Below are 27,945 nucleotides of genomic sequence, written 5' to 3'. Positions count from 1 at the left end.
ATTATATACTTATACAACTGTTTCATTATATTTCATTATAAATATATATATTTATAGTGCAAAAAATTGCATATTCTAGAATGGTTGTGTGTTCTTTGATTGAAAATGTGACGTTACTCTGACGTAATTTACATACGCATTTTTATTTCGATATATGCTTATCAACTCGATAACATTTCTATCTAATTGAACGATTATTCCCTTTGGAAAGTAGATACATAATTGAAAGTTTAATATATATTTCTTTTTATTTAGGTAAGTCACAAGTGTTTATTTGAAAGTGTTCATTTAATGTTGTTATTGATTCTTAACTTGAAAGCTATTTTTCTAATCAATACAATGTTTGTCCGACACAATATTAAGAAATATCTTTTCAACACAGTTTATTGTTTCCAAATAAAAAAGTTGTTTTTACTAACTACAAAATGCTATTGAAAAATAAACTTTTGTTATTAAGTGATATGATTGTGATTAATGTGAACGAAAATTAATTGTTTTCAGACCTAAGCGAATGTTATTAAAACTACTGAAGTAGGAATGAATCGTAGAGGTTTAAATACTGGAAATACGATGACTTCTCAATCAAATATTGACGAAGGAAGCTGGAAAGGGGTAACAGAAGGCTCAGCAATGTTGCCTTCATCAAATTCTTCATCTATAAATCCGGACGCCAGCAATCAGAGTGGATTTCCACAAGGCGGGCTACCATATTCGGCTAGTGGCAATCCATACCCACAAGCTGGTCAATCCTCACCTGCTGGCAATCAGTCTTTAGTATTTCAAAATACTAATCAACCCGGATCGAATACTCCTCAATACACTTCATCGCCAGCTCCGTCAGGCTCATCGACTCCAGGACCTGTGGGTGTTGCATCGCAAAATATACAGGGAAATTATTCACAATCCTCAACTGCTGGCAACTTCAATGGACCAGTTGGCGGACCATTTGGGTCGCCGTCTTCCGGCTTGGGTCAATTTAGCCGACCAGCAAGCTCAGGCACACCATTTAACAGCGCACAGGCTGGTCATTTCTCCTCGCCGACAGTTTTTGGCGTCGGAAGCCAATTCAATCCCATGCCACCAGCATCACCATTTGGCCATGGTGGAAACCATCCAATGATGGGTGGACCTCAGCAAATGGATAGAATCGATCAAGGCTTTAGGAGACACAACTCATACTTCAGTCACACAGAGCATCGAGTGTTTGAGCTAAACAAACGCCTGCAACAGCGCAATGAAGACAGCGACAACTGCTGGTGGGATTCGTTCACAACCGAATTCTTCGAGGATGACGCCAGATTAACAATATTATTCTGTTTGGAGGATGGACCAAAAAGATATACAATTGGCCGGACACTGGTGCCACGCTTTTTTCGAAGCATCTTTGAGGGCGGCGTCTCTGACCTGTATTTCCAGCTGAAGCATGCTAAGGAATCTTTTCACAACACATCCATAACATTGGATTGCGATCAGTGCACCATAATAACACAGCATGGCAAGCCATTTTTCACAAAAGTGTGTGCGGATGCAAGACTTATACTAGAATTTATGTACGATGACTACATGAGAATCAAATCATGGCACATGACCATCAAAGGGCATCGAGAACTCATTCCACGATCCGTAATTGGCACTTCGCTTCCGCCAGACCCGATGCTGTTGGATCAAATAACCAAGAATATCACTCGGGCTGGCATAACAAACTCAACCTTGAACTACCTTCGCTTGTGTGTTATATTGGAGCCAATGCAGGAGCTAATGTCGCGCCACAAGGCGTATGCTCTGAGTCCGCGCGATTGCTTAAAGACGACTTTATTTCAAAAATGGCAGCGCATGGTCGCGCCGCCCGGCAAAAAGGACCCCCAAAGACCGCCGAATAAGCGTCGCAAAAGAAAAGGATCCAATTCGGGAGGTGCCAACAACACGAGCACACCGCCCGTAGCGAATCAAAAGAGATCGCCATCGGGACCCAGCTTTTCCCTGTCCTCGCAAGATGTGATGGTTGTTGGCGAGCCAACATTAATGGGTGGCGAATTCGGAGAGGAGGACGAAAGGCTCATTACCCGTTTGGAAAATACCCAATACGATGGCACAAATGCCGTCGAGCACGATAATCACACTGGCTTTGGCCATGCCGATTCGCCAATATCTGGCTCAAATCCATGGAGTATGGAACGGGGAGGCAATATTCCAGCTAGTCCTGGCAACCCTTCTGGACCTCAAAACAATGCAAATATAGCGGATATAGATAAAAAGAGCCCCATTGTATCGCAATAGAATAAAATGAATAGTCCGAAATTATAATTTAATTTTATATGTGGTGAAATGTATTTTCATACTTGCATGTAATATATACTTTTTAATAAAGTTTCTAGCTTTTAGGAAATTTCTTATAGAGTTATTCGTTTCATAAGTTTAATTCGTATTTCCTTATAATTTTTTTTAACCTCTACAAACAAAACAGATCAAAGGCTTAATTATCTGGATAATCTTTTAGATCAATTGAAAATATTTTCAAAGCTAGTCAAGAATTCAACATTCCAATCCTCGACGAGTATACTACATATCTTATTCATTCATTAAATTATAAGAATTGTGACTATTATATGAATATAATAAGAATATTGAAGTTAAAGCAGATCTAGATCTAAAATCAATAAATTAGAAGTTGGTATAACACAAGTCAAATCAGGAAGAATCTAATAGAATTTCAGCAATTATTAGCTAATAGCTTGAAGAATTAATAATCATAAATCTTTCAAGTCGGGAATGACCATATAGGGAATTCTTGAAGATCTTTAATGCATATTTATCTTATAATTGTATGCGCATGTGCGTGTATTTGTGTGTATAGTACTTGCATGTGAAATACCACTGAAATTAGTAAAATATTCAAGTAAAACTAAGCTAAAAAGAATTAATTAATCAATTTAAATATAATTTTGTTTTTTGTAAGGAGGGGTCAGAGGGTAAAGGTTTCAGTACGAGCTGAATTTCCCATAGCTCAAAAACTACTACTACAGACAGAGGAAGCTTATAAATACATACATAGGCTTATACGTATGTACGTGTCTGTATGTATTCATTCTTGATATCGTATGCAGCTTTTCATTTATATGACGATGCCTCATTCCATTTCCTTAACATCGATAAGTGCCGATATTTCCACTTAGTATCTAACCAGAGAAATTTATAGCGTGTGTATATTGGAGAGCGTGTAAGATATCGATATGAGTAAGTTAGAATAATAGAAAGCCTAGCGCAGTGCAAGGTAAATCCTAATTGGAAATCTATATTTCTAGCATTGACACATGTTAAATATTTAAATTTATAAGAATACTTTTTTAAATAGTTAATAAAAGCACCCAAATTTATTACCATTTAAAAGGTACCAAGCCTTCAAGGTGATCTGAAAAAATTAGTTGCAGTAAGAAATTGGGATAAAATATAAAATCCAAATTATTTATTTTACCATTTGCAGTATGTTCGTAATAAAATCATTGAAATTATTTCCTAGGCAAACAGTATAGACTGTGTGCTTGTCTTATTAGAAAATGTCAAAATGGCGATTTATTTTGAATCAGCCCAATTAGGAGCGTTTTTATTCCATTCTTATCAGTCCGTCTAAATTGTGTATTTGCATTACTATAATTGATAAATATACATTTCAATTACCTTTTAGAGCTTTTTAAAAATAATACAAAATATTATTACACATAAGCAAAATTATAAATCATAAATAACAATCTGTTTCCACCACCGGCAATCAAATACTTGTAGATGCCACCAGTTGCTTCTCATAGACGATTACAAAAATATGACCAGATGAGAATACAAATAAATTGGTGGGACGATTATTGAACAACTAGTTATTTCTTCTATTTATTTTATATTATTATTATAACATATAAGAAAATATCTTTACTTTAAATACTGAGAAATTTCATTTAATTAGGATGCCACAAATATCGGCTAAAAATATCGATATTTCTCTAAAGACAAACTGTTGAATGATACCCTTTATATAATTTGCTGTGTTATGTTGGCAGTTCTGTCGTGTATGGTATAATATACAAGTATATGTGTATATAAATATTGTTTAAGTCTTATAGTAACACGGAATTTCACTATTTAATAGACATAAGTTTACATATACAAAAAAAAAAAATTGTTTGTGTACAAAAATATGATGAAGTGATCTAAGTGTTTGTTTGGAAACTAATTTACAAATGAAATTGATGACATTGTGTGGCTGGGGTTTTTTTTTATAACTGTATTGTGTACATAAACAAATATTTCGGAACAATGTCTTTAAGTAATAAAAGCAATATTAGCGAAAAGGAAATCGACGATGAGGATATGCTATCACCGACGAAAATATCAACGAATCTTGTTGTACGAGTAAATCAAGATTCTGATGATAATTTGCAAGCATTATTTGATAGTGTATTGAATCCAGGAGATGCGAAGCTTCCATTGCAATTACCATTTCGTATGCGCAAGCTACCCAATTCATTTTTCAATCCTCCGGCACCGCTCCACTCGCGAGCCAACAGTGCCGATTCCACATACGATGGCTCCCAAACCAATATCAACAAGACTGCCCAGCCAGAAATGCAGCCATCTCTCACACAGCAGAACCAGCCATCACACAGCCGTCTGGCAATACATCATATTCGTGCTCGCAGCAGTCCGGCGTCCCTGCAGCAGAACTACAATGTGCGCACCCGCAACGAGCCGAGCGCTAACAACGCCAACACTAACCAAGGGCCAGCATATCCCGAAACTAGCGTCGACTTCGTCAGCGCTAGTACGGCCAACAATATCGATTTAGATGTCATCAATACGTGCATGGGACCAGTACCAGGACCGGACGCTGCTGCCTTAGCTGCCACACAGACAACCATTCATAAAAAGCAAAGATCATACGATGTCGTCAGCCCAATTCAATTACAAAGTCAATTAGGTGCCTTACCGCCTGGCTGGGAGCAGGCCAAAACTAACGATGGACAAATTTACTATTTAAAGTAAGTATTTTGAATTGGATAATTAGTTAAAAATAACTATATTGCCTAATTCTTAAAGTATTTAACTGACTCATAACATCAATAATTATTGTGCCAAATCAACAAAAAAAAAAAAAAAGTAATAAAAAAAAAACATAATATTTGTTTAGTTAACTATCTTTGGCTTTAAACAGATTAGTCGACAGGATTCACATATTTTATATTTTTATTTTCTTATATATATACATAGTTATTTATATATATACATGTATACATATATTATTTCGTCTATCCCTTGTTTGAATGGCTTCAGGCCAATGCATGCAACAGGTAAAAGCAAGCAAACTCGCGTCGCAATACAGAAAATTTTTTTCAATTTATCATATATTTATAATATATACATATAAGTGAAGGAATCTGCAGTAATTAATGAACATTTATTTTTTAAACTAATTTTTTATTTAAAAATTCTTTAATTCAGAGGAAAAATCAACATTAACATAAATTAAAATAATTTATAGAAGGAAAATATTTTAATATGTCCCTAAAGAAAATTGATCAAAAATATTTATTAAAATTTCTTTTTTCATATTTTATATATAATATATAAAATGGGAATATATAATCCAAGATGAAGTCCTTATTGCATGTTTAATGTATAAATTATGAAATCAATAAACTAGCACAAAATATTAGCTTTTGCAACTCAACAAAATGTAGACTGGCGAGTAGTACGTGTCTAAACATACATATATTGAGCATTTAATTTGGCTTGAACAAAGCCCGAGTTTTCTAACCTTGTTTTTATTTTCGATTTGCAGCCACACCTCAAAAACAACGCAATGGGAGGATCCACGAATTCAGTTTCGCCAACAGCAGCAACGAGCTTTAGCTGAACGGATAAAGCCAAATGGTATGTTCATAAATATATGTATATCTATTGAAATATCTATACATTTGAATATTATAAAATATATATTTTTAACTAAAAATTACTCAGTTATTTTAAGTCTAAGAATAAAAATTATAAAGTTATCAATTATCAATTTGAAGCTTTTGTTAACAGCCATTCAAAATCGGTATTGTGCCGAATTTGTTCACATTCTGAAATAAGAAATTCTGAAGCTGGATAACTGATAGTTTCTATTGGAGCTTGGTTTCAAATGGGTTGAACAAAGGCCAATTATGATAATGAATATGAAAATGAATGAATATGAATGTTTCTGCCTAGCTGCAAACGAATAAATTGTTTCGCTCCCGGAATGCCAATGATGTTTGCATTATTACATTAAAGTCTTTTACACTTACATTCAGCAGTTCCTTCGACAGCATATATGTATATAGATGCATTATATATAGATGTTTATATATGCATAATAACGTACCAATCCTATATTAAATATCTCCAACTTGATGCCTTTCAATGCAGATGTTATACAAACGACAAAGCCAACTAGCTCATCGACTATAGCTACTCATCTTGGTCCATTACCCGATGGTTGGGAACAAGCTGTTACCGAGTCTGGAGATATTTATTTTATAAACCATATTGATCGAACGACTTCATGGAATGATCCTAGAATACGTAAGTATCAAATGCTTTGAAAGAAAGACAAAAAATCCAAGAAGAAACCCGATTTGGAATTTAATATATTCGAGCATTTTTTACAAGCGACAGACAGAGAAAAATCTGTGTGATTCTAACAGAAAAATAAATCGAAATCAAAGTAGATTTAATCAAAGTGGGCTAGAATTGAAAATTTATCAACTACTACTTCAAAAAACCAGTTTGAATAAATTTGTTTTAAGCCGACCTATAAAACCCAATGAGGGATTCGCTCAGTGCATAGTTTAACTAAATCTAAATTTCCCTATTATATATTCTTAAAAAAAAAATCACAGCTATTAGTTATTTAATTTAACTACATACTTTGCTTATCTCTAATCTTTTTCTAGAATCTGGACTTAACGTGCTAGACTGTCCCGATAATTTAGTATCGTCTCTTCAGGTAATATCATAATATCACATCTCAATTCAATAATAATAATTACAAAATTTGCATTTCAGATCGGCGATAATATATGCAGCAATATTTTCAATGATACCCAAGCTATCATTAATACACCGTCTTCCCATAAACCAGATGATTTGGAATGGTATAAAATAAATTAATAAAAGTTTTTGTGCAAATAATTTTATTAGATTTTACAAGTTTTATATTTTGTATTAATATAAAATAAATATTTTTGCATATATTAAAATGAATTGTGTTCATTATTTTAATACAATGGTTTTTGTTGGGCTGAAAATTGAATCAGAATTGAATGTTGCTTAATGTACGATGAAGCATTGCGTCTTTCTTCCTTTAGTGATGGAGACTACAGCTATCCCAAGCCCAGCCACATACAACCTCAGTTCGTTAGTGGGAAACACAATTGCTAAAAGTTGGTTAAAAATGTGCTTTGTTTCTTCTCCCAAGATTTCTTATATGTAACTCCGCTACTCAGTCAGGCTTATTTAATTTGCTGCCTGCTTTGTTTCAGGGATGGACTTGAGATCTGCATATTAAATGAGCAAAACAAGCCGCATTCACACATGCATCGCTGACATCCTTGAACACAGCCAAGATAGTGAAGCCATCAGAAAATGAAACGAGGTTCACATTTTGATCCAAGAAGCACTTTCATTGGGTGAAAGAGAAATTTCCATTTAATGACCAAGAATTCCATTGCTTAGAAGCCAGCGCAGCAAAAAACTCTTCCATACTCATCCATGTCGTAATTCCCCTAATGTCGAAGGGAGTAAAGAATTATTCCACGATTCCCCTAATCTATTGTCGTCATACAAATTATATATGTATATACCTTATGAAGATATTTAAGGCCAAAGAAAACAAGTTTATTTGATAAACATAGGCTCTAAAACATGAAAATATGAAAGATCAAAATTATATATTTTGTAAGCCAAATGTAAGACATTTATAATTTCAGTGAATTATTTTATTTTGTGTATAACATTAGTTTTTTTTTATTTTGAGAACAATTATTTTGGAGGACTTTCAACATAAACAGTTGCATTATCTACACCTAGAAATTGGGTTATACTTATTGCGGATAGCATTTTCATCTGGCCCTGATAGAGAACATCGGCGATTATTTTCTCAGCGTAGATCGCTTGTGTGTGATCCATGGAGCGCAGCTTGTGGGCTACTACTTTGCCAAAATTCGTAAAATAATCATCCAATTGATTATCGGCATTCTTAAGAGCTAACGAAAAGAGACGATCGAAATCGATGTTGGAAATGTCGGCCCTGCATTTCCCAGGTGGCGTTGTCTCCGGATTATCATTTGAGACCTGTGAGGATGCGGACGAAGTGCGTTTCCGATTATTCTTGATGAATCGCGCACGTTTATCGCGATTGGATTCGATAATGTGGACTGTGGAGTTAATCTTATCGTTCAGCGAGCTATTGTTGTTGGTGTTGATGGAATTATTAAATGATTTTCTGCTCTCGGATATATTACTATTGTCGGTCGGCAATATAACCTCCACTTCCTTGATTGTTGTCTGATTGTTGGAAGAGTTTACAGGTTGGATGCTGAAATTTGGATCAACTTCTGTTTCCTCGAATAAATTGGCACAGAAATCGTTGGCGCTATTGCTGTTGCTCGGTGATAATTTATTATCGCTTTTCATTTGTTTGGGCAAGCTCTCAGCATCCGAATATTCTTCGAGAGGTTCCGGCTGTGCTACAGTTATATCTGTATTTTGCTGCTGTAAGGGTAGGTTGTCTTCACGCTTGATTTTTTTCTCGGGAATCTCCTCGTCCTTCAGAAACATAAGAGATTCAAAGTATCTCCGCTTGGGGCAATACGGCTCATACTTTTCACCTTTCTTCTTAACTTCATTGTACTTTCGCAGCTGGTGACGAAATGCACATCGAAGATTGTTTATTTTCTGTTTAGTTCTTTCAACGTTGTATAGCTCTCCATGTTTAGTAGCTACAGCAATTAATCTTAAATATGCTTCTTGTCGTTTGTTTCGGTTTCTAAAATCAACTGAATCGGCTTTCCACAAGCACGGATTGCTCTTGTACTCTTCTATGAAATCGTCAATAAAATCCATTTTTGTTTATCAAGCGGACAACGATTATTAATTGACAAAAAACTTCACGTATGACATAAATAAAGAACTGAATATATATATAAATGTAAACAGCAAAATATCTTATAATTGGAGTCAGTATGTACAAAAAATAAGTATTGCATTGCGCAGAATAAAATATCGAATGAAATAGCGTCGATTGTGGGACGTGGAAATGGAACAGATTTACAAAGAAGCAAAATTATGTGGACTCATTTTAATCGATATTCAAAATATATTAAACAATAATATATTTTTTTTCAATTAACTTTGAGTATATAAAAAAACAATTTTAATGCTTGTACTTTGTTAAGCAATAGCATCGATAGGAATTTAATAGTAGGCGAAGAAAATTTGAGAAAATTTGTTTCAATAAACAAAGTAAAAGAAAGAAATTAAAATCATTTGAGAAATTTATTGACGTTAATCTATGTCATATTCAAAATATATGTATGTAAAATGTAAATATTAATCACCAATACAAAAATTAGCTTGCAGTATTTATTATTGGTTTAAAATGAATTATTTTATGATTCTACTGTTAAGGCTAAGCCACAGCCTATTGTGTGGTGTGACTTTTAATTATAAACCCACTATTAAATTTAAGTCTGTTTAATATTACTGGGTCAAAATAAGCACATGTGGTACTAACAATTACACTGCTCCATCAGATTGGTATATAATATGAAAAATTAGCCTTAACTCTTCACGATTCCCACAATTCTATTAAACTCTGAGATATGTTAGAATACGCGTTATTTAATATGATATAGATATTATACATCCATCGCTAATTATGTCGAAAGCATAATTAATTTTATTAATACACAACAATCACGTCCCAATACAAAAACAATGCACAAATTAAAGGCAACCGTCGTTGTCTCAGTTTTTATTTATTTTTTCATGGTGTTCCTTTTAAATATCTCGGACATTAAACTTATTACTTGGTCAGTATATTTTTTACATACATATTTGTGATTTTATTTTTAACTATATTAATCTTACATATTTACAAATTTCTATAAAAGCGTACAACAACAGTATTTCTTTTTTTGTCGTTTCTCTTGTGTTAAATTCATCTCTCGAACAATAGTTGCGAACACTTCATTGACATTTATTCGATCCTTTGCTGATGCTTCGATAAAAGGACATTCCCAGAGATGTGCCAGGGCATTACCTGAAAATTATTCGTTATTAGTTCAAGTAATACACAGATTTATAATATATCATCTTAAAGCGAGTTGTATTTTATATTTCTAAAAACCTCGTTCTACGTCTTCTTCTTACTCAACCGACTTATCAAATATACGAATTTATACTAATTTTTCCCAGTTTATATTAAAATGATATTTACCTTCAGCGGTTGATACTTCTCTTTGACAATCCAAATCAAATTTATTTGCTACAAGTAATATCGGTGCTGGTTGGCTTCCTTTAACTCGAGTAATCACATTTTTCATACTTGAAATATCCTGGTGAAGAAAAGTAAAAGTTTTAGTTGCTTTTGACATTGGCAGCATTATATTTACGATGTTTAAGAATATGTCAAATTAAAATTATTTTGCGCATTTTCACTTACCTGAAATGTTTGATGGTTTGTCAGCGAATACATCACAATAAAGCCATGCCCGTTTTTTATGTAGAGATCTCTCATAGAAGCAAATTGTTCAGTTCCGGCTGTATCCAATATTTCCAAAACACACGGAGAACTGTCAACCTGTTAATAAATATACAAAATTAGTGTTGGTATTTCGAATTATTTTATGTCATCTAATGAATTCTGATTGATAAACTTAAATATTTGTTTATAGACTCAGTGGTCTATCACAACTGATAGGATGAGTCTCAAGGCAAGATGACGAAGTCTGCAGATAATAGAGTCAAGAGTGTTCAATAACTTCAGATATGCTTCTTATTTTATGTGTGTTCAAACCTTGTCATTGCTGATTAGAAATAATCAACTAATAGATGACCTCGAACTAACTGAACAGACATACATATATCCAGAAATATTATTATATAATTTCTCTGGCGCATCCGACTAACTGATACTCTGAACTCTGCGTCCCAGACTACTTGACACAAATAAAAACCCCCGCACACTCGAAAGAACGTAAATCCTTAATCCCGCGATTGCTTTCGCTTCCGTCTCATTATGCAAAATTCCTCATTAAATTTCATCTCAATTTTAGACGTTATCCAACAAAACAAATATTCATAATCTCTGCATACATTGCAGATTTTGTGCCTTTAGTCATAATACTTTTCAATATGTTAAGATAGTGGGATAAGATAAAAAAAAAATATTGTATGATAAGCTGGCATAAAAATAAATTTTAAGTCTATTTGTTGAGATTTTGCTTCCACACAGATGAGCATGGCTCAGCTCAGTTTAAAAAGCTTTAAAGTAATGCCTATGCTACATACATATAAATATATATATAACAACGTGTCCTTCTAAACTTCGGTGATTTAGGGTTAATAAACTCCGAACAAAGCCAAAGTCCATTGAGCTTTCTAGACAACTGTGTTCGTAAGCATTATATCAGACAGATTCAGTTAAATGACTTTCATATCAACATTTTCCATCAATTTTAAGTTTGTTTAATAGAAAAAACTTCTTAAGTGTGCTTAAGTAATCAGTGAGTCAGGACAAACTTATGGTTAGTTATATACATAAATAAACACATATGTTGATATCACATGCATAAAATGTAATTCACTAAACCCAACAAAAAATCACCAGTCGAAAGTGTTTGACTAGGAGATACCCTGCGCAGAGCACACAAATATTATTTTATGTGGAATATATATTCAATATTTAATATTCTAACAATCCTCATTCTGCCTGTTTCATAAATTTTCATAAACTATTGTACCTTTTATACCCTTTTTAAGTAGTACTGGGTATACAAAAATATATTGTGTATTTGGCTAAATAATTCTTGGAAAAGAATCCACAATTAACGCTGAGTTTATACACAAATATGATTTCATTTTTATTTTACATTTTAAAATAATAATTGAATTAGATCTATAAGCAAGATCTCTACAACTTCAATAGGTTCCTTCTTCCTGTTACAGTCAATGTCAAATTAAACAATAAAACTACCCATTATACTGTTTATGTAAACGGCTTTTTAAATTACTGAACTCGTTTACTTTACAGACTGTTTATATACAGTTGCACTTAGAAAAAAATTTTGTATCGTTCTTTATGTCTTTACTATTAATGAGTCATAAAACATGGAAGCTACAGACAAACGGTAAATACATAATTTACTTAGCGGAATACTGAATTAAACTATAATTAATGGTAAAGACCAATAATTTTACAATAATGCATAAAACAGTTCATACTAATTCAATTTATAAGTATTTTTATTTGCTCATGTATATATTTATACACACATACGCACGCATGCACATACATACATACGTCTGTGTGTACATATATATATTGATATGTACATATATGTATATATATATATATCAATATATACATATGCATATAGCATAGATGTGTATTTTTACATATGCTCATGCACAAGTATCTATATAGACATTTATACATACGAAAGCATATAAATTGTGCTGACAGAAAATACATATGTATGACAAACCTCTATTTCCTTTCGATAAAAGTCCTCGATGGTGGGATCATACTTTTCAATAAAACACCCCGAGACAAATTGAACAGTTAGGGCCGATTTACCAACGCCTCCGGAACCAAGCACAACCACTTTAAATTCCCGCATGTTTAATGCACTTGTTTATGATATACACCGATTTATGTTCCAAAATTAAAATTATATTATAAAACGTTCACAAAGATGTATGATTCATGTGGTTCGACATTGTGCGAAATGTAATGCGTTGATCAAACATACACTAAACGTTTTAATTTTACATGCATTAACAATCTTTTTTTATCATTTATTATATTCTTGACTGAAAAGCATAGTTTTCGTGAATATTATTAACTTCGGCCATTGGCATTCGGAGAAAACGAACAATACTCAGACTAGAGATGTGCAATATTTGATGAATCTGAGACGTGTCACTTCTTAGTACTTTTTAAAATATTTAACCAGTTACTCAGTTACTCAGTTACTAAAGATACTTTTTTGTAAGACACACATTTGACTTTACTCATTATTAGTATATTGTCTTTATAAATAATGAATGAATACGAATGGAATTAGGGGTAAACTATTAAAGCTATACTAGCAAAATGTCTACTCTATGACTGTGATTTAGCCGTTAATAGTAAAGCCGGATGCATTATTATCTATCGTAAATATCGAACTATTGGATGTCAAAGTTCGATAACATTGTTTTCCACTTTCTGAGTTGCAATATGATGCAGACACAGCATTAAGATGCATTTATGCATCGGAACGATGAAACAAGTACTAGGATTTAGCAGTTTGTGCTATTTTTTTTTATCTCATCCAGATTTAAACAAAACTTATTAGGCAAACAAACAAAACTTATTATGAAGTTATTAGGCATAATTATATTTGTAAATTTTTTTATTTATTATGAATGCAATTTTTTCTAAATATTTTAATTTTTCCATAACGATAAAAATGTTTTCTTGTCGATCTAGATTTACGACCAAATTTTCCTTTAAACTTCATAAGTCTTTGTAGCTTCTGCAGTTCTCAAGTTCAAAATAAGCTGTAAAATAAATATTCCAATGTTCCACAGCACGGATTTTGGTACCCAGAACTAAAATGAGCATTACATACATTAAATACTGTTTAATGTCAATTCGGCATTTATTTTAAATCGTTTATTTCCATGCAAATATATCCTAGTTTCTGCACCCAGTATTGATGCTTCCCATAGTATTTATAAAACTAATCTCCAATAATTGCTGTTGCTGTATCCAATACACGCATTTCTCCGCATCTTCAGTTTAAGTACCCGCAGTCGCGGAGCACCTGTGACAAGCTTTCGACAATACTATAGGGGTGTATTATTATCGTGCGATTTTAGCATACTTTAAATACATTTATTTAAATTCAGCACTTCAGAAAAAAACTTTTTAAAAGACCATATCCCGAAATAAATATATAATAAATTTAGTTTGTATTTCAAAAATTAATTTATTTGATACAAACTACAAAACTGCAAAACACGGCATTTGCACAAGTTTACAGCTTCAACTTAGTACGCCTCCAGTGACGACGCTTGGCATTGTACCTGAAAATAAAGGGAAAAGTTTCGTTAATATTGATAACCAAAGTAAATAAGTTGTCGCTGCTCAAGCAACTAAAGTCGCGTTTATATAAATATTGAAAACTACAAGTATTCTAGATATTTAATCAAACTTGATTTAAAGAACCAAAAGTCTTTCGTAAGGCTTTTTTTTTCACCAATGTTTGTTTTGACGAAATAATATATACATATATATTTGTACGTCTATACACTGTATGCCGGTATCAATCTCTTTTCATAGGGTGGGAGAGTTTCTGTGGATACATTCTGACCTTGCACTCACAAGTATGTTTATTTGGCAGAATTAGAATTCTAATACGAAGGCTTGAAACAACTTGCACACAGCTGATTTACAATTTACTCTGCTTATCACAGCGCCAATATTCTTGTTTTTACATAGTTACAACGTTATTACATTAATATATCTATACTGTTTAACCTATTGGAAAACTACACCGATTTGAACTTATAGATAGACGTCCAAGACTTACCGAATGGTATTTCCAGTACGTAAGCGAACCCATTGTGGTACAGAGCGGTTCTGCTTCAGTTTTTTAGCAAGCTTTTGCTTGATGCGGAACGATTTATGTGCGGCCTATTAAAGAGATTGTTTTCATTTAGTAAGCAATATTTAAATTTGATAAGTTATTATATGATTGCACTTATTGATGAAGATTTTGTTTACGCACCATTTTAACCTCCGTCGACGACGGCTACACCGGAAAGAAGGTTTAGATTAGGGATGTAAGACAATTCAAAGCAATATATATCGATTGGCAAAATAGAGAAACCCGATGTATATCGATTAGGCTTGTTTTCATTTCACAGTACCATCTTTAGAAGAACGGAACAATAAGAGAAACATACATTAATCCATTTACTTTTAATAATGTAGTTGAAGATTTATTTTCAGGCTTTACAACAATAAATGAATCATTATCTTACTTCAGTGCGTTGTAAAGAAGCATTAAATAATAAATCACGTTTAAGGTAATTTTATTGATTATTATTTAATATATTATTTTCAAACACCTAGTATCATATCATATGCTTTACTGACTTATGATCAGTTGTTAGTTGAATGATGGAAATTGCTCTCTTAAAATATATATAACATGAGTTTCGAAAAAAGTTGGTTATAAAATTATTATTATTATCATGATAACCCAACGTACAATTATGTGTTCTATTCCTTTGTTACCAAATTACTCATTCGATAGTTGATATAACCGGAAACTAAGTATCCCATCACTATGGCACTATCGGACTCTTTCCCTTTACGGCGCTTTTGGTGACGGTACGTTAAAAATTATCATGAATAAAAATCGGGCAATATTTTGATAATCCTCTACTCTTAACAGCTGAAACCATTCATACATAAAGATGCCTCCTAAGTTTGATCCCACGGAAGTCAAGTTGGGTACGTTATGCTCCATATAAATATAAATTAAATCATTCATCCGAGTATATTGTTTATATGATAATTTGTATTGTTCTAGTGTACCTTCGTTGTGTTGGTGGCGAAGTTGGTGCTACCTCATCGTTGGCTCCCAAAATCGGTCCTCTGGGATTGGTGAGTACACAATATATTTAGTGTGTTTTCTAAGCTAATGTTTGTTATAGTCTCCTAAAAAAGTAGGTGACGATATTGCAAAGGCCACTTCTGACTGGAAGGGACTCAAGATCACGGTATGCCTTACCATTCAAAATAGGCAGGCTACGATATCAGTGGTTCCATCCGCAGCCTCATTGATCATCAAGGCATTGAAGGAACCTCCACGTGACAGAAAGAAGCAGAAGAACAGTAAGTTTTTGATGTTTTTGTTTTGAAGTAGGCATTTTTTTTATTTATTTTTTATTGTGTAACGCATAAAGGAACATAAAGTGCAGAGAAATATACCAATTACATAGGTATCTTTAATAAGAAACAATTCTGATTAGAGCATTCAACATGTTAGTCTTATCAGACCGGTTAAATAATGTATGTGATTCGAGTGGAGTAACAATTATAAAACTTTAGTGAGAAAAGGTGAAACAAATGATTGGTTAACGATTTCGTAAAGCTAAATACTGTTTTAATGAAAAGCTAGATATTTAAAAGCCGAGCTAAAAATGCCGGTCAGTTATGCCTGATATGAAAAAAGTATCATCGAATAAACCAATTTATGGTATTAATGTGAACAAAGTGTAGATGGTTAATGAATTAAGAAATTTGAGCCTAAATTCACTTCTCTAACACAAGCTCCGATATAATTTTAATGCATATGCTAAATTGTGCTATTTTTTATTTTTATAGAGATTGTGAGAATGCTCACCAGATATTTTACTCTACTAGTAATTTGATTTTCTCTTGCAGTTAAGCACAGTGGAAACATTTCTTTCGATGATATTTTGGCGATCGCACGCACTATGCGACCAAGGTCAATGGCTCGTGAACTGAAAGGCACCTGCAAGGAAGTTCTTGGCACAGCCCAAAGTGTTGGATGCACTGTTGATGGAAAACATCCCCATGATGTTATTGACGAAATTAACAATGGTACCATGGAAGTCCCAGCGGAATAAATATGTATTCCATTGAAAATAATAAATAAAACTAATGTTTTACCATCAGCAAGATAAAACGTTAAAAATAAATTTTTACAAAATATTTAGTTTTACTTGGATATGTAGATAAATTTCGTGGATATCACATTTCTGAGATTATACAATAATTTATAATTATAAATATATTGATTATTTGCATATAGAGGTCAATTCTGAGTTGAGCCGGTTGCATACAAAATGTAGCCAACAGTCGAGTCGTACATTATTTCGGGGTTTGCTGACATTCGAATGTGAATGTGAGTGTGGATGGGACTATATCTTATATGCCAAACCCCAAGTACTCTGCTTAAAGGCAATGACATGGCCCAAGGGAGCATAATTTTGTGAATAATGAGCCTATGCTGTAAACATATTCATTGTAAATAGGAAAGGGTTATGATTTCAATTAACATTGATAGCAGTACCTTTTGGGATACAACCGTATGAAACACAGCTGGCATACACAATCAGAAGATATTGCTACAGCAGAAAATAATATTGCTAAGGAACAAAAGCTTAAGTACAAAAAATAATAATAATAACTAGTATATTTTAATAATACAATTAAATAGTTTTAATTGTAGCACATAATCAAATATTTTAATAAGCCGTATTCATATAGAAAATGAGAATAAATTCATTCAATTAAATATAAAAATTAATGTATCGAATGTGAATGCAAAAGTGGATGCAGATGTAAAGCTACATTATAAAAAGTAATTTATAACAAAAGTAATATTTGGTATATAATTATTTATATATTTATATTGCTTACATTAGAATTATTATTATTATTATTATTTTGTTTTTTTTTTTTTTTTGCGAATTATTTTCCTTTTTAATATTTGCTTTTACAAATATTAGCTTCAAGTATCAATTTGAAAAATACTAATTATTGAATCAAACTAAAGTGGAAACGACTCGTTATAAAAACTCGTGACTTAAAAAATTTATTGTAGTCACGATTAGTACTTGGCTCTTGAAATTATAAATAGGGGAAAAAAACATTTGTGCAAATATCGATCATCTCTATTAAATAACCCATACTTAACAAATGTATGGTTGACTTTTGTAGCAGCTGGTGGCTCGAAAATTTGTTGTGTTACAGACTTATAGCCAATTGAGAGGTGTTTATTGATATAAAATAGATGTGTATAAATTATTATCCAGTACTCACAGTGATTTTTTGTTGTTTCTTTAGATCGAGTATTTGCAGTGACATTTGATATTTACTGTGGTTTTACTATTGATTTTAAACAAAATTGAAACTAAAATACATATATACTCACATATATGAGGAACCATCCGTAAATAATGAACTCTCAAGGACAGGGACAAACGCAGCAGCATACTTCAACACATTCCCTACTGCAGCAGCAAAATCATTTACCTAACAACAATGTAGTTGGAAAATCTATTGAACACCAATCTCTATCTACTGTCGGTAAGAATAATTGCAAATGTTTTAACTTTACCAAAAATCATGTCAGGTAACTATAATGTACCTGCATGCATCCATCTCATACGTATTTAAGCAGACATTTAAATATGTAATGGAAAATTTTAGAGATGTGTATATGTACATATGTACACAGAATGTGTGCGATGTGTAGGTGTATTAGTGTGTGAAATAGGTATGCTTTGTAAACGTGATAAACTTTGTATAAGTCTTTAACTGTCAAATTGATATAGGGCATGTCGGTTTTTGTATAGAAAGCAATCGTTTTATAATATATACATATATCTATATAATCATTCAATTTTGATTCATATATACACATTTTATGTATCAAAAAGCTACCATGATATTGATGCTTTTGTTTTTACAATAACTTTAAAGAAATTATATCCATTGATTTTTATATAAGCTTTACATTTGATAAATTGCCTTTAACAGTTTTATGCAAATATATTTTTTGGCAAATCATCAAAGACTTCTCAACTGTGAAAACGTCCATTAGAATGCATAACTAACGGAGAAGTCTAACAGTAAATGCTACAAACGCTGAATGTATAAGCGTGCGTATATAGGAAATTTTATTAAACAGGATATTATAACTTAGAGACGATGAAGAAATAGTGCAGCACAGTAAGCTCACATTATCTATTTTATAAAGGCATTCATGAAAATAATAGAAGAAGCTTATGCATCCGCAAAGAAACTAATGAAACCATTGTGAGATCTAAGTGAAAAACTGTATACAAAATTATTGAAATTATTAAGAATTTTAAGTGTAATCGAATTTTATATAACCTGTTAGCAACTGGATAAACAACAGTAACGCATTTGAAGCATAAAATGTAGAATAAACTTCAAGTGTGTTGATATCTATATCTGTTTTTGTATAAACTCAGAAAGCTTGAAGCAGAAGCTTTTGCAGAATGTTTTGCAGAATGGGTTAAAGGTGTACTTAGTCTGATAAAATAGTTTTATTAATTAGTCATTAGTCAACTTGTGGGCATTTAATCAATATATGCATTCTAATCTATTGCAATACTTTTAATACTGATGATGATGATGATTTTTATTTAAGGTTTATTGGAGTTGGCGCATCGGGAGTACCAAGCTGTCGATTATGAAAACGCAGAAAGGCATTGCATGCAGCTATGGCGACAAGATAGCACTAACACTGGCGTCTTGTTGTTGCTGTCTTCAATTCATTTCCAGTGCCGAAGGCTTGATAAATCCGCGCAGTTCTCCACATTGGCTATAAAGCAAAATCCAGTGCTGGCCGAGGCGTACAGGTGAGCCACAATTCGATAATACAATTGTTTTGTAATATTGTTTTACTTAAATTCCAATTATAATTGCAGTAATTTGGGAAATGTTTACAAAGAACGAGGACAGCTGCAAGAAGCGTTAGACAATTATCGCCGAGCTGTACGCTTAAAGCCCGACTTTATAGATGGATATATAAACTTGGCTGCTGCGCTGGTGGCTGCGCGGGATATGGAGTCAGCCGTTCAGGCCTATATAACAGCCTTGCAATACAATCCCGTAATTTCATTTGCCATTTATTCACAACTATAAATAATTATAAACAATATTCATGTAGGATTTATACTGCGTGCGCAGCGACTTGGGAAATCTATTGAAAGCTCTTGGTCGATTGGAGGAAGCTAAGGTATTATTTGCTTTATATTTAGCCCAATATCCAAATTTTAATTATTTGTTTGACATCATCACAGGCCTGCTATTTGAAAGCGATAGAAACATGTCCAGGTTTCGCTGTGGCATGGAGCAACTTGGGCTGCGTTTTCAATGCCCAAGGCGAGATTTGGCTGGCCATTCACCATTTCGAGAAAGCTGTCACCCTTGATCCAAACTTCTTAGACGCGTATATTAATTTAGGAAATGTACTAAAAGAGGCCAGAATTTTTGACAGGTTAGTAAATTGGTTATTAATTTACTTTCTGACAATATTTTCAGATAAGTAAGAAATTCGCGCTGAAGTTATTAACTAACATGTTGGCGTTGTGCATTTCTGTATTTAATGCATTTATAACATTTAAAGAAAAAATTCCTACATTAATCAATGTTTTCTAATCTTTTTAATAAGGTTCGATTGCAATGGTTCGATTGCAAATGTTTTATTACATATGTTTCATTTTCCTAATTTTCGAAGATAGTTTGGTTTAATTACAACAGAATAATATTAATCTTTTCCTATATTGATTTTTCCTTGATCGTTTTATGCAGTACTAGAAAAAGGAATTCAAATGTTTAATATGTAGGCTAAATAGATCGATAAATATTGTTCGAGCGATCGCTTTTATGCGTGCTGTGCAAAATATTATTCCCTTATTGCCTATTTGTGTGTGTGGCTGTTGATAGCTATGTACGAGGGCAGTACGAATGATTTCCAACTATGACGTCAATATGCAATAGGGTGCTATGATAGATACAGAAAGTGACTCAATGAAGCAAGTGAATATAATTGTTTAAAAGCGTGTTGCTGCAATTAAATATATTACTGAGGTACAGGGGCAACCTTGTGGTAAGTGCATAACATTTTATGGCTAGGGATTTAACATTGAGAATTGTCCAGGACGCATAGCCTAGCCTAGCCTAGCCTAGATCTTTACTGCCAAATCGAACATACTAAATCTTTCATATAGCATACATTAATGATTGACGTCACTAAGGTTTCATGTCACGCCCATTGGGCGTGTGCCAAATTGCAAGAAAAATGAAATAAATTTCAATCAACTAAAGCACATTTGATTTTGGCTACGCTATAATATTAATTGATGGGGCGGCCCTCGTATATTTTCTTGGCATTCTATAAATAACTATATACATACTCAAAGCAAATATGGAGTTTTTTTTTGTTTATAGAATTCTGATTCATTCCGTACTTGAGCAGAAAACTGTTTACGCTTACATCAATTATTTGAATATTTCGACTTGGAAAATATATCTGCATTACTTAAGAGTATAAATGTGTAATAAGTTCCTATCGGCCAGCAAAATTTTCGAAACTTTTCCTATATATTCAAAAATAAAGCGTATGCATTTGAGTAGTAGACACGAAGATGCCCTGTAGTCAGGCTCTCGTATTTTATATGAAAAACTAAGGATGCTTAGGCATTTCAATCTATATAGTTTAAAATAGAAACAGATCAATAAATCTATATAGCTTAAAATAGAAATAGATCAATATAGTTATGTAAGTGTTAGCTCTTGGCAAACAACAATTTTAAACTAAACTGAAATTGTTTAATGCAAATTAAATAGTTTAAATAATAAAAAAAATGTTAAAATTCTTCTTGACATGACCTAAAATCAGTTTATGTCACGCACAATCTGTTTTTTATAAATAAAATGTCATTTGGCCATGAAGTCGCGACTACTTGATCGTGCCCACGCATGTCTTTCCATGCAGGGTATAAAAAATAGATTCAAGAACATTTCTCGCATATACAAATTTCATTATCAAACGTTCTCTGCGGTTGTTTCGCATGTCATATGCTTTTTAAAATTTATATACATAAAGTTTTGCATTGCGAAAATGTGTTTGTATTTAATATACTAAATAACATTTGCATTTTGGTGTAAGACCTTTCAATTAGTAATTCATTGTCAAGTTCATATAAAAATTTGAAAATGAATATAAATGCAAATGCAAAAATATTGCTGCTGCTGCTGCTGGTATAAACATGGACTGCCAATGCATAATTATTTATACAATTGTTCGCATTAGAGTAGATAATCAATACGATTTAAGGGAGTATATCACGCCTATAAGTAATAAAAACTATTTGAAACGTTACATAAATATTGTGCGACTCTGTTGGAAACGGTAAATATATTTATATTTATAATATATATATATGCTTTGGAAGATTAGACAGACCTGGCAGAATATAAAACGGATTTACGGTTTATTTATGGATTATCTACGTTGTATTGTGATAAGATTGCCTATTGTCTATACAATTGATATTAATTAATTCATTTCCGAATATCCAATTATCTCAACTCCACTAATTGTTAGCTAAGATCATTTGAAATTGGAATAATCAGGACCTTGGGTCATTTATTGACATCCCTAGGCAATTTTATAAACCAATGGATTTGCATTTCAATATTTCAATACATTTATTTGATTTTGATCTTACTTCAGGGCTGTGGCAGCATATTTGCGTGCGCTGAATCTATCGCCCAACAATGCAGTCGTGCATGGAAATCTGGCGTGTGTTTACTATGAACAAGGCCTCATTGATCTGGCGATTGACACATATAGGCGAGCTATTGAGCTACAGCCGAACTTCCCCGATGCATACTGTAATCTGGCAAATGCACTTAAGGAGAAAGGACAGGTGAATATTTATATTTGACAATTTAAATATACAGTTAAATAATCAATTATTATTTGTAGGTCAAAGATGCCGAAGAATGTTATAATACTGCTCTCAGACTATGCTCAAATCATGCAGATTCGTTGAACAATTTGGCAAACATCAAGCGAGAACAAGGATTTATAGAGGAAGCGACACGGCTTTACTTAAAGGCCCTCGAAGTTTTCCCGGACTTTGCCGCTGCGCACTCGAATCTGGCGTCTGTCTTGCAGCAGCAGGGCAAACTGAAAGAAGCTCTAATGCATTATAAGGAAGCAATAAGAATTCAGCCGACATTCGCTGATGCTTATTCCAATATGGGAAATACGTTAAAGGAGCTGCAGGACGTTAGCGGAGCACTGCAATGCTATACACGTGCTATACAGATTAATCCAGCATTTGCCGATGCCCACAGCAATTTGGCAAGCATCCATAAAGACTCGGGCAATATTCCCGAAGCAATTCAATCTTACCGCACAGCTCTGAAGCTAAAACCGGATTTTCCCGATGCCTATTGCAACCTGGCTCACTGCTTGCAGATCGTGTGCGATTGGACGGACTACGATGTACGAATGAAAAAATTGGTCAGCATCGTGGCCGAGCAGCTCGAGAAGAACCGTTTGCCGTCTGTGCACCCGCATCACTCGATGCTGTATCCGTTAACACACGAGTTTCGCAAGGCCATTGCGGCGCGGCATGCCAATTTATGTTTGGAAAAAGTCCATGTATTGCACAAGCAGCCATATAACTTTTCAAGGGAGCTGCCAAAAGACGGCAGGTTACGCATTGGCTATTTGAGCTCTGATTTCGGAAATCATCCTACCTCACATTTAATGCAGTCTATACCCGGCTTGCACGACCGTTCCAAAGTGGAGATCTTCTGCTATGCCCTCAGTCCGGATGACGGCACAACATTTCGTAATAAGATCGGACGCGAATCTGAACACTTTGTGGATCTTTCTCTCATTCCATGCAACGGTAAAGCAGCTGATCAGATTTACAATGATGGCATTCACATTTTGGTCAATATGAATGGCTACACAAAGGGAGCAAGAAACGAGATATTTGCCCTTCGACCTGCACCGATTCAAGTGATGTGGTTGGGCTATCCAGGCACGAGCGGAGCAAGCTTCATGGATTATATTATAACTGATGCAGTTACTAGTCCCATGGAATTGGCCCATCAGTACAGTGAAAAGCTGTCCTACATGCCTTACACATATTTCATTGGCGATCATAAGCAAATGTTTCCGCATTTAAAGGAGCGCCTCATCGTCTGCGACAAGCAGCAATCAAACAGCGTGATGGACAACGTTGCCGTCATAAATGCGACAGACTTATCGCCGCTAGTTGAGAATACAGCTGTGAAAGAGATTAAGGAAGTGGTCAATGCACATAAGCCGGTAGAAATCACGTTGAAAGTCGCGGAGTTGCCAAGCACCACACAGTTGGTTTCCATGATTGCCACTGGCCAGGTGCAAACGTCTCTCAATGGAGTTGTTGTGCAAAACGGACTGGCCACCACACAGACAAATAATAAGGCAGCGACTGGAGAGGAGGTGCCCCAAAATATTGTTATTACCACTCGTCGTCAATATATGCTGCCCGATGACGCTATAGTCTACTGCAACTTTAACCAACTCTACAAGATCGATCCACAAACTCTACAGTCTTGGGTAATCATTCTGAAAAATGTGCCTAAATCTGTTTTGTGGCTGCTGCGCTTTCCGGCAGTTGGCGAGCAAAATATCAAAAAGTCCGTCAGCGACTTGGGTAAGTAAATAAATTGTAAAACTATATAGAGAGGATTGGATTGTAACGAATTTTCTTCTTTGACTTCTAGGTATTTCGTCTGATAGAGTAATTTTCTCAAACGTAGCTGCCAAGGAAGAGCACGTACGTCGTGGTCAATTGGCTGATATATGCCTAGATACCCCACTATGCAATGGTCACACAACATCCATGGATGTCTTATGGACAGGAACTCCAGTCGTCACATTACCCGGAGAAACGTTAGCTTCCAGGTAAATAGTTAGCTTAAATGTCATCTATCTTAATTCTCCTTTGATATAAACTCAATCACGTTTTAACAATAAGACTTTATTATCAAGATAAAGCACTAACTAAACTCTATATTTCTTAAATTACAGGGTTGCAGCATCACAATTGGCGACACTTGGATGTCCCGAGTTAATAGCACAGAGCAGAGAGGAATACCAGGACATCGCCATTCGGTTGGGCACAGAGCGAGAATACTTAAAGGCTTTAAGAGCTAAAGTATGGAAGGCACGCGTCGATAGTCCACTGTTTGATTGTTCGCAATACGCCAAAGGCTTAGAAAATCTGTTTTTACGAATGTGGGAAAGATTTCATCGAAATGAGGAACCTGATCACATTTCCTTAGAATAAAGTTTTTAAGGTTTAGAAAGTTTTGCCGTGACCGGACTAGTGAAGCGATATTGTGTGCTATTTAGTTTGATTTTCTTTGACATATTTATGCATGTTTTCAATTTACATTATAATATTTCTGTATAAGAAGACAGTAGAATATACCTACTTGTAAATTTACTTATTTTTGATTGGATTGAACATGCTTTGACCTATTATATTAAGACGTTACCTTGTTTAAGTAATGAAAATAAAGTCGCTTGACATTGAACTCCGAAATTTATTAATTGATTGAAACAAAGACGCCATCGATTTATAACCAACCGTGTATTCCGTATTCACCCTTTGAATATGGATGTAAACAAAGCTGTTCATTTTTAAAAGTTTGTTTTATTATTTACAGCTTTAAAATCATTGTTTCGCTAAGGAATTTGCGGTTTGAATGGTATCTCCGGTTTCCAAATGTTTTATTAGGCGATACAAAGCTGCAGCTTCTTTAATTTTACTAAACCCAACGCAAAACGCTTCAATTTCAATAAACAGCACCTGAAACATATAATGTATTATTATAATGTAATTAGTTTTTTGTTCAGTTCTCTTTTTAGTTTTATTCACCTTAACATTTATAATCTTGTTTCTAATCAGGGATTGTAGAAAAACACAAACTAATCGAACCAAGCGCGACTGCATGTACTTGTCCTTAACGGTCTCGCAAGCAGAAATACAATTGCTAATGTATAAGTGAATGAATTCAGTCGGCAGCGGACAAGAAGTTGTTAATCTATAAAAAAAAGATGACTTTAATTACAATATTCAAAATAAAATATATTCAATTTATATACCTGTTAACCACCTCCATTGAATGCAGAGTTATGTCCATATTGACCAAAATATTGAAATATTCTGTTATGTCGGTAGTTAACATAAGTTTCAGTAGAATTTCAATCGAAATGAGTGGATTGTTTTCAACAAGCTGAGGTAGCTATATTAATATAGAAGATTACAATTTAATAAACAATATTTCAAGGAACATAAAATATACGAACTTTAGCCGGTGTCAGTCCATATTGATGTGCAATATTTCTGTTTTGCTTTTGCAGATCATCAAATAGAATTTGCTGATCTTGCAAACTGAGAGGCTGGATGAATGCTTGCTCTATAAGGAGTTTCGTGTTGGGCGTAACATAATTTGATTTATCATATAACACAGTCAGATTTTGATTGCTTAGTTGGTTAATCCATATCAATTCGTCTTCAAAGTCCATCAATGGCGGGGCAATCGATAAGAACATGTTTGCATTGAGAAGTTCTACTTATAACCAACAAAGTAATATTATCATACATATAAATAATTTCTAGTTTGCTAATCACAATTAAGCTTTAGATGATCACAAGATCATCGACAGTTTACACAGAGCAGAGTTTCAATTGCCAATGTCGTTCTGAAATTATAAAACAAAACCGAAAATTTTTAGAATATTCAATTAAAATAAAAAGAAGCAAGAATTCCCCAAGTTATAAGCAACAGGTGTAACAAGCGTTACCTGTATAAAATGCATTGCCCTTCATTTGGCCTCTGCAGCAGCTGTGTTAGGTGCAGCATTGCAGTTGAATGAAATGCTCAACCCAACTCTTAACATAAGCGTGTTAAATTTCGCAGCATACCAATAAATTGGAGCATTTTGAGCCATTATAACAATAATTATATTACAAGCAAAGTATACTGGTATGAGGAACAAGTGCAATTTTCAATCGGTTTACACATGTGATATAAAAAATTTAATTAAAATGAGGACACTACATTTTTGTGGCAGGTACATAATCCATAGATTGTAGCTATTTGGTGTTATTCGCGTTTAGCATAAATCTACGACTACGAGTCTGAAACCAAAAAACTGCTGCAGACATGGTGAACGCAGAGCTCATCCGCACCATGGAATTGATCCCTAGACCAAAAAGGTTTGCCCTACGCGGGTTTCCAGTGCTTTAATTGCAGATACCCCAGCATTTACATACGTGTATATGTCGTTCTGATACATTCATAATGCATGTTTATTAATGTTTAATGTTTACAAAATAAAATGGAAATGACTTCGTCCGCCAGCAATCACTAAGAGCCAAATAAATATTGTATATCTTATCCAAAGTAAATAGTTACCATAATTGATGATTAATTGTTCAGATGTGTAAATTTGAATATTATGTGTACATTAAAAGCTGTTGTGATTTATTTTTGTGAGAATATATTTCAATTGAGTATTTACGATATATTTCTGTATGCGATATAAGTAACGAGTACACGTGTGTAGCTCATGTTGTTTCCACTTGCAAAAGTCGCAGTGAACGAAGAAGCATAAATGTGGAAAATATAGTTTTTTCAATTATTATCGATGTTAAGAAATGCATATTATAGCGCTTTGCGGCAGCTTTCACGATAATAAAGCTGGTGCTCGGAGTAAGTAATGATTGATAAAATTTGCTGGTATTCTTAAGAAACGTATTCTAATAGGTTGTGTAACTGATTTACACTGTTTTTACATTTCATATCTCAAATTGCTAAGTCCGGTTCTCCTCTTAGTTTGATTTGATATATACATTTATATATCTCGTTTCGGACATTATTTAATAGTTATGATCTATTAATGTAAGATTTAAACGAATATTCTTTAATGAATATTAAAAATGTGGTGATTAGAATTTAAAAGTGAAAAATTAATTTTAAAACCTCATTTTAGAGGTTAGCAAACTGGATAA

The 27,945-nt window shown here is 33.6% G+C and overlaps 8 protein-coding genes and 1 long non-coding RNA gene across 10 annotated transcripts; 4 read left to right on the top strand and 5 right to left on the bottom strand.

Annotated features, from left to right (window-relative positions):
- Positions 1-106: 106 nt before the first annotated feature.
- Positions 107-2,386, top strand: Chi (LIM domain-binding protein 2 Chi). Its single transcript, XM_018011042.2, has 2 exons — positions 107-255; positions 502-2,386. Exon 2 carries the CDS (start codon positions 538-540, stop codon positions 2,275-2,277), a length of 1,740 nt encoding a protein of 579 aa, XP_017866531.1. The 5' UTR covers positions 107-255; positions 502-537; the 3' UTR covers positions 2,278-2,386.
- A 1,634-nt stretch (positions 2,387-4,020) lies between these two features.
- Positions 4,021-7,268, top strand: yki (Transcriptional coactivator yki). Of its 2 annotated transcripts, XM_018011043.2 has the most exons (5): positions 4,023-5,027; positions 5,828-5,919; positions 6,436-6,591; positions 6,963-7,015; positions 7,075-7,268. In XM_018011043.2, the coding sequence occupies exons 1-5, from the start codon at positions 4,306-4,308 to the stop codon at positions 7,177-7,179; spliced, it is 1,128 nt and encodes a 375-aa protein (XP_017866532.1). In that variant the 5' UTR covers positions 4,023-4,305; the 3' UTR covers positions 7,180-7,268. The 2 variants fall into 2 exon arrangements, with proteins under 2 accessions (XP_017866533.1, XP_017866532.1); XM_018011044.2 differs by lacking the exon at positions 6,436-6,591 and having other exon boundaries at positions 4,021-5,027.
- A 673-nt stretch (positions 7,269-7,941) lies between these two features.
- Positions 7,942-9,290, bottom strand: LOC108616083 (uncharacterized). The gene has a single exon (XM_018011045.2). The coding sequence runs from the start codon at positions 9,130-9,132 to the stop codon at positions 8,050-8,052; it is 1,083 nt and encodes a 360-aa protein (XP_017866534.1). The 5' UTR covers positions 9,133-9,290; the 3' UTR covers positions 7,942-8,049.
- A 724-nt stretch (positions 9,291-10,014) lies between these two features.
- Rap2l (Ras-associated protein 2-like) lies at positions 10,015-13,210 on the bottom strand. The gene is made up of 4 exons (XM_018011051.2): positions 12,777-13,210; positions 10,733-10,870; positions 10,508-10,625; positions 10,015-10,330 (listed from the first exon to the last, which is right to left on the bottom strand). The coding sequence occupies exons 1-4, from the start codon at positions 12,909-12,911 to the stop codon at positions 10,173-10,175; spliced, it is 549 nt and encodes a 182-aa protein (XP_017866540.1). The 5' UTR covers positions 12,912-13,210; the 3' UTR covers positions 10,015-10,172.
- A 1,032-nt stretch (positions 13,211-14,242) lies between these two features.
- RpL39 (ribosomal protein L39) lies at positions 14,243-15,213 on the bottom strand. The gene is made up of 3 exons (XM_018011053.2): positions 15,069-15,213; positions 14,871-14,974; positions 14,243-14,364 (listed from the first exon to the last, which is right to left on the bottom strand). Exons 1-3 carry the CDS (start codon positions 15,069-15,071, stop codon positions 14,316-14,318), a joined length of 156 nt encoding a protein of 51 aa, XP_017866542.1. The 5' UTR covers positions 15,072-15,213; the 3' UTR covers positions 14,243-14,315.
- Positions 15,214-15,599: 386 nt separating this feature from the next.
- On the top strand, positions 15,600-17,026 carry RpL12 (ribosomal protein L12). Its single transcript, XM_018011052.2, has 5 exons — positions 15,600-15,676; positions 15,741-15,799; positions 15,879-15,952; positions 16,003-16,183; positions 16,736-17,026. Exons 2-5 carry the CDS (start codon positions 15,763-15,765, stop codon positions 16,939-16,941), a joined length of 498 nt encoding a protein of 165 aa, XP_017866541.1. The 5' UTR covers positions 15,600-15,676; positions 15,741-15,762; the 3' UTR covers positions 16,942-17,026.
- On the bottom strand, positions 16,768-17,573 carry LOC149268557 (uncharacterized). The gene is made up of 2 exons (XR_016270571.1): positions 17,388-17,573; positions 16,768-17,324 (listed from the first exon to the last, which is right to left on the bottom strand). It is a non-coding gene; the product is annotated as an uncharacterized LOC149268557 (long non-coding RNA).
- A 352-nt stretch (positions 17,574-17,925) lies between these two features.
- Positions 17,926-25,462, top strand: sxc (O-linked N-acetylglucosamine (GlcNAc) transferase sxc). Its single transcript, XM_018011038.2, has 10 exons — positions 17,926-18,089; positions 18,164-18,406; positions 19,497-19,707; positions 19,777-19,960; positions 20,019-20,087; positions 20,152-20,348; positions 22,590-22,785; positions 22,845-24,576; positions 24,647-24,827; positions 24,954-25,462. The coding sequence occupies exons 2-10, from the start codon at positions 18,277-18,279 to the stop codon at positions 25,210-25,212; spliced, it is 3,159 nt and encodes a 1,052-aa protein (XP_017866527.1). The 5' UTR covers positions 17,926-18,089; positions 18,164-18,276; the 3' UTR covers positions 25,213-25,462.
- A 99-nt stretch (positions 25,463-25,561) lies between these two features.
- Not11 (CCR4-NOT transcription complex subunit 11) lies at positions 25,562-27,507 on the bottom strand. The gene is made up of 5 exons (XM_018011050.2): positions 27,350-27,507; positions 26,238-26,633; positions 26,034-26,173; positions 25,807-25,972; positions 25,562-25,737 (listed from the first exon to the last, which is right to left on the bottom strand). The coding sequence occupies exons 2-5, from the start codon at positions 26,481-26,483 to the stop codon at positions 25,603-25,605; spliced, it is 687 nt and encodes a 228-aa protein (XP_017866539.1). The 5' UTR covers positions 26,484-26,633; positions 27,350-27,507; the 3' UTR covers positions 25,562-25,602.
- Between the last annotated feature and the right edge of the window lie 438 nt (positions 27,508-27,945).

The sequence above is a fragment of the Drosophila arizonae genome, chromosome 5 (genome assembly GCF_054131065.1).
Source record: "Drosophila arizonae isolate 15081-1271.41 chromosome 5, UAZ_ARI_1.0, whole genome shotgun sequence".
NCBI classification, from domain to species: domain Eukaryota; kingdom Metazoa; phylum Arthropoda; class Insecta; order Diptera; family Drosophilidae; genus Drosophila; species Drosophila arizonae.
Note: the sequence above shows the minus strand (reverse complement) of the source record. Positions and strands in the feature narration are given on the sequence as shown.

Excerpts from the sequence above, each read along its gene's own strand:
- Chi (XM_018011042.2), top strand. The coding sequence starts at position 538 with ATGAATCGTAGAGGTTTAAATACTGGAAATACGATGACTTCTCAATCA.
- yki (XM_018011043.2), top strand. The coding sequence starts at position 4,306 with ATGTCTTTAAGTAATAAAAGCAATATTAGCGAAAAGGAAATCGACGAT. Across the intron at positions 5,920-6,435 it reads TGAACGGATAAAGCCAAATG|ATGTTATACAAACGACAAAG; the intron begins GTATGTTCATAA and ends CTTTCAATGCAG. Across the intron at positions 7,016-7,074 it reads ATTTAGTATCGTCTCTTCAG|ATCGGCGATAATATATGCAG; the intron begins GTAATATCATAA and ends TTTGCATTTCAG.
- LOC108616083 (XM_018011045.2), bottom strand. The coding sequence starts at position 9,132 with ATGGATTTTATTGACGATTTCATAGAAGAGTACAAGAGCAATCCGTGC.
- Rap2l (XM_018011051.2), bottom strand. The coding sequence starts at position 12,911 with ATGCGGGAATTTAAAGTGGTTGTGCTTGGTTCCGGAGGCGTTGGTAAA. Across the intron at positions 10,871-12,776 it reads TTTATCGAAAGGAAATAGAG|GTTGACAGTTCTCCGTGTGT; the intron begins GTTTGTCATACA and ends ATTTATTAACAG. Across the intron at positions 10,331-10,507 it reads AGAAGTATCAACCGCTGAAG|GTAATGCCCTGGCACATCTC; the intron begins GTAAATATCATT and ends AATAATTTTCAG.
- RpL39 (XM_018011053.2), bottom strand. Across the intron at positions 14,365-14,870 it reads CGTACTGGAAATACCATTCG|GTACAATGCCAAGCGTCGTC; the intron begins GTAAGTCTTGGA and ends CTTTATTTTCAG.
- RpL12 (XM_018011052.2), top strand. The coding sequence starts at position 15,763 with ATGCCTCCTAAGTTTGATCCCACGGAAGTCAAGTTGG. Across the intron at positions 15,800-15,878 it reads TCCCACGGAAGTCAAGTTGG|TGTACCTTCGTTGTGTTGGT; the intron begins GTACGTTATGCT and ends GTATTGTTCTAG. Across the intron at positions 15,953-16,002 it reads AAATCGGTCCTCTGGGATTG|TCTCCTAAAAAAGTAGGTGA; the intron begins GTGAGTACACAA and ends TGTTTGTTATAG.
- sxc (XM_018011038.2), top strand. The coding sequence starts at position 18,277 with ATGAACTCTCAAGGACAGGGACAAACGCAGCAGCATACTTCAACACAT. Across the intron at positions 18,407-19,496 it reads CCAATCTCTATCTACTGTCG|GTTTATTGGAGTTGGCGCAT; the intron begins GTAAGAATAATT and ends TTTTTATTTAAG. Across the intron at positions 22,786-22,844 it reads CACTTAAGGAGAAAGGACAG|GTCAAAGATGCCGAAGAATG; the intron begins GTGAATATTTAT and ends TATTATTTGTAG.
- Not11 (XM_018011050.2), bottom strand. The coding sequence starts at position 26,483 with ATGTTCTTATCGATTGCCCCGCCATTGATGGACTTTGAAGACGAATTG. Across the intron at positions 26,174-26,237 it reads ATGGACTGACACCGGCTAAA|CTACCTCAGCTTGTTGAAAA; the intron begins GTTCGTATATTT and ends ATATTAATATAG. Across the intron at positions 25,973-26,033 it reads TCAATGGAGGTGGTTAACAG|ATTAACAACTTCTTGTCCGC; the intron begins GTATATAAATTG and ends TTTTTTTTATAG.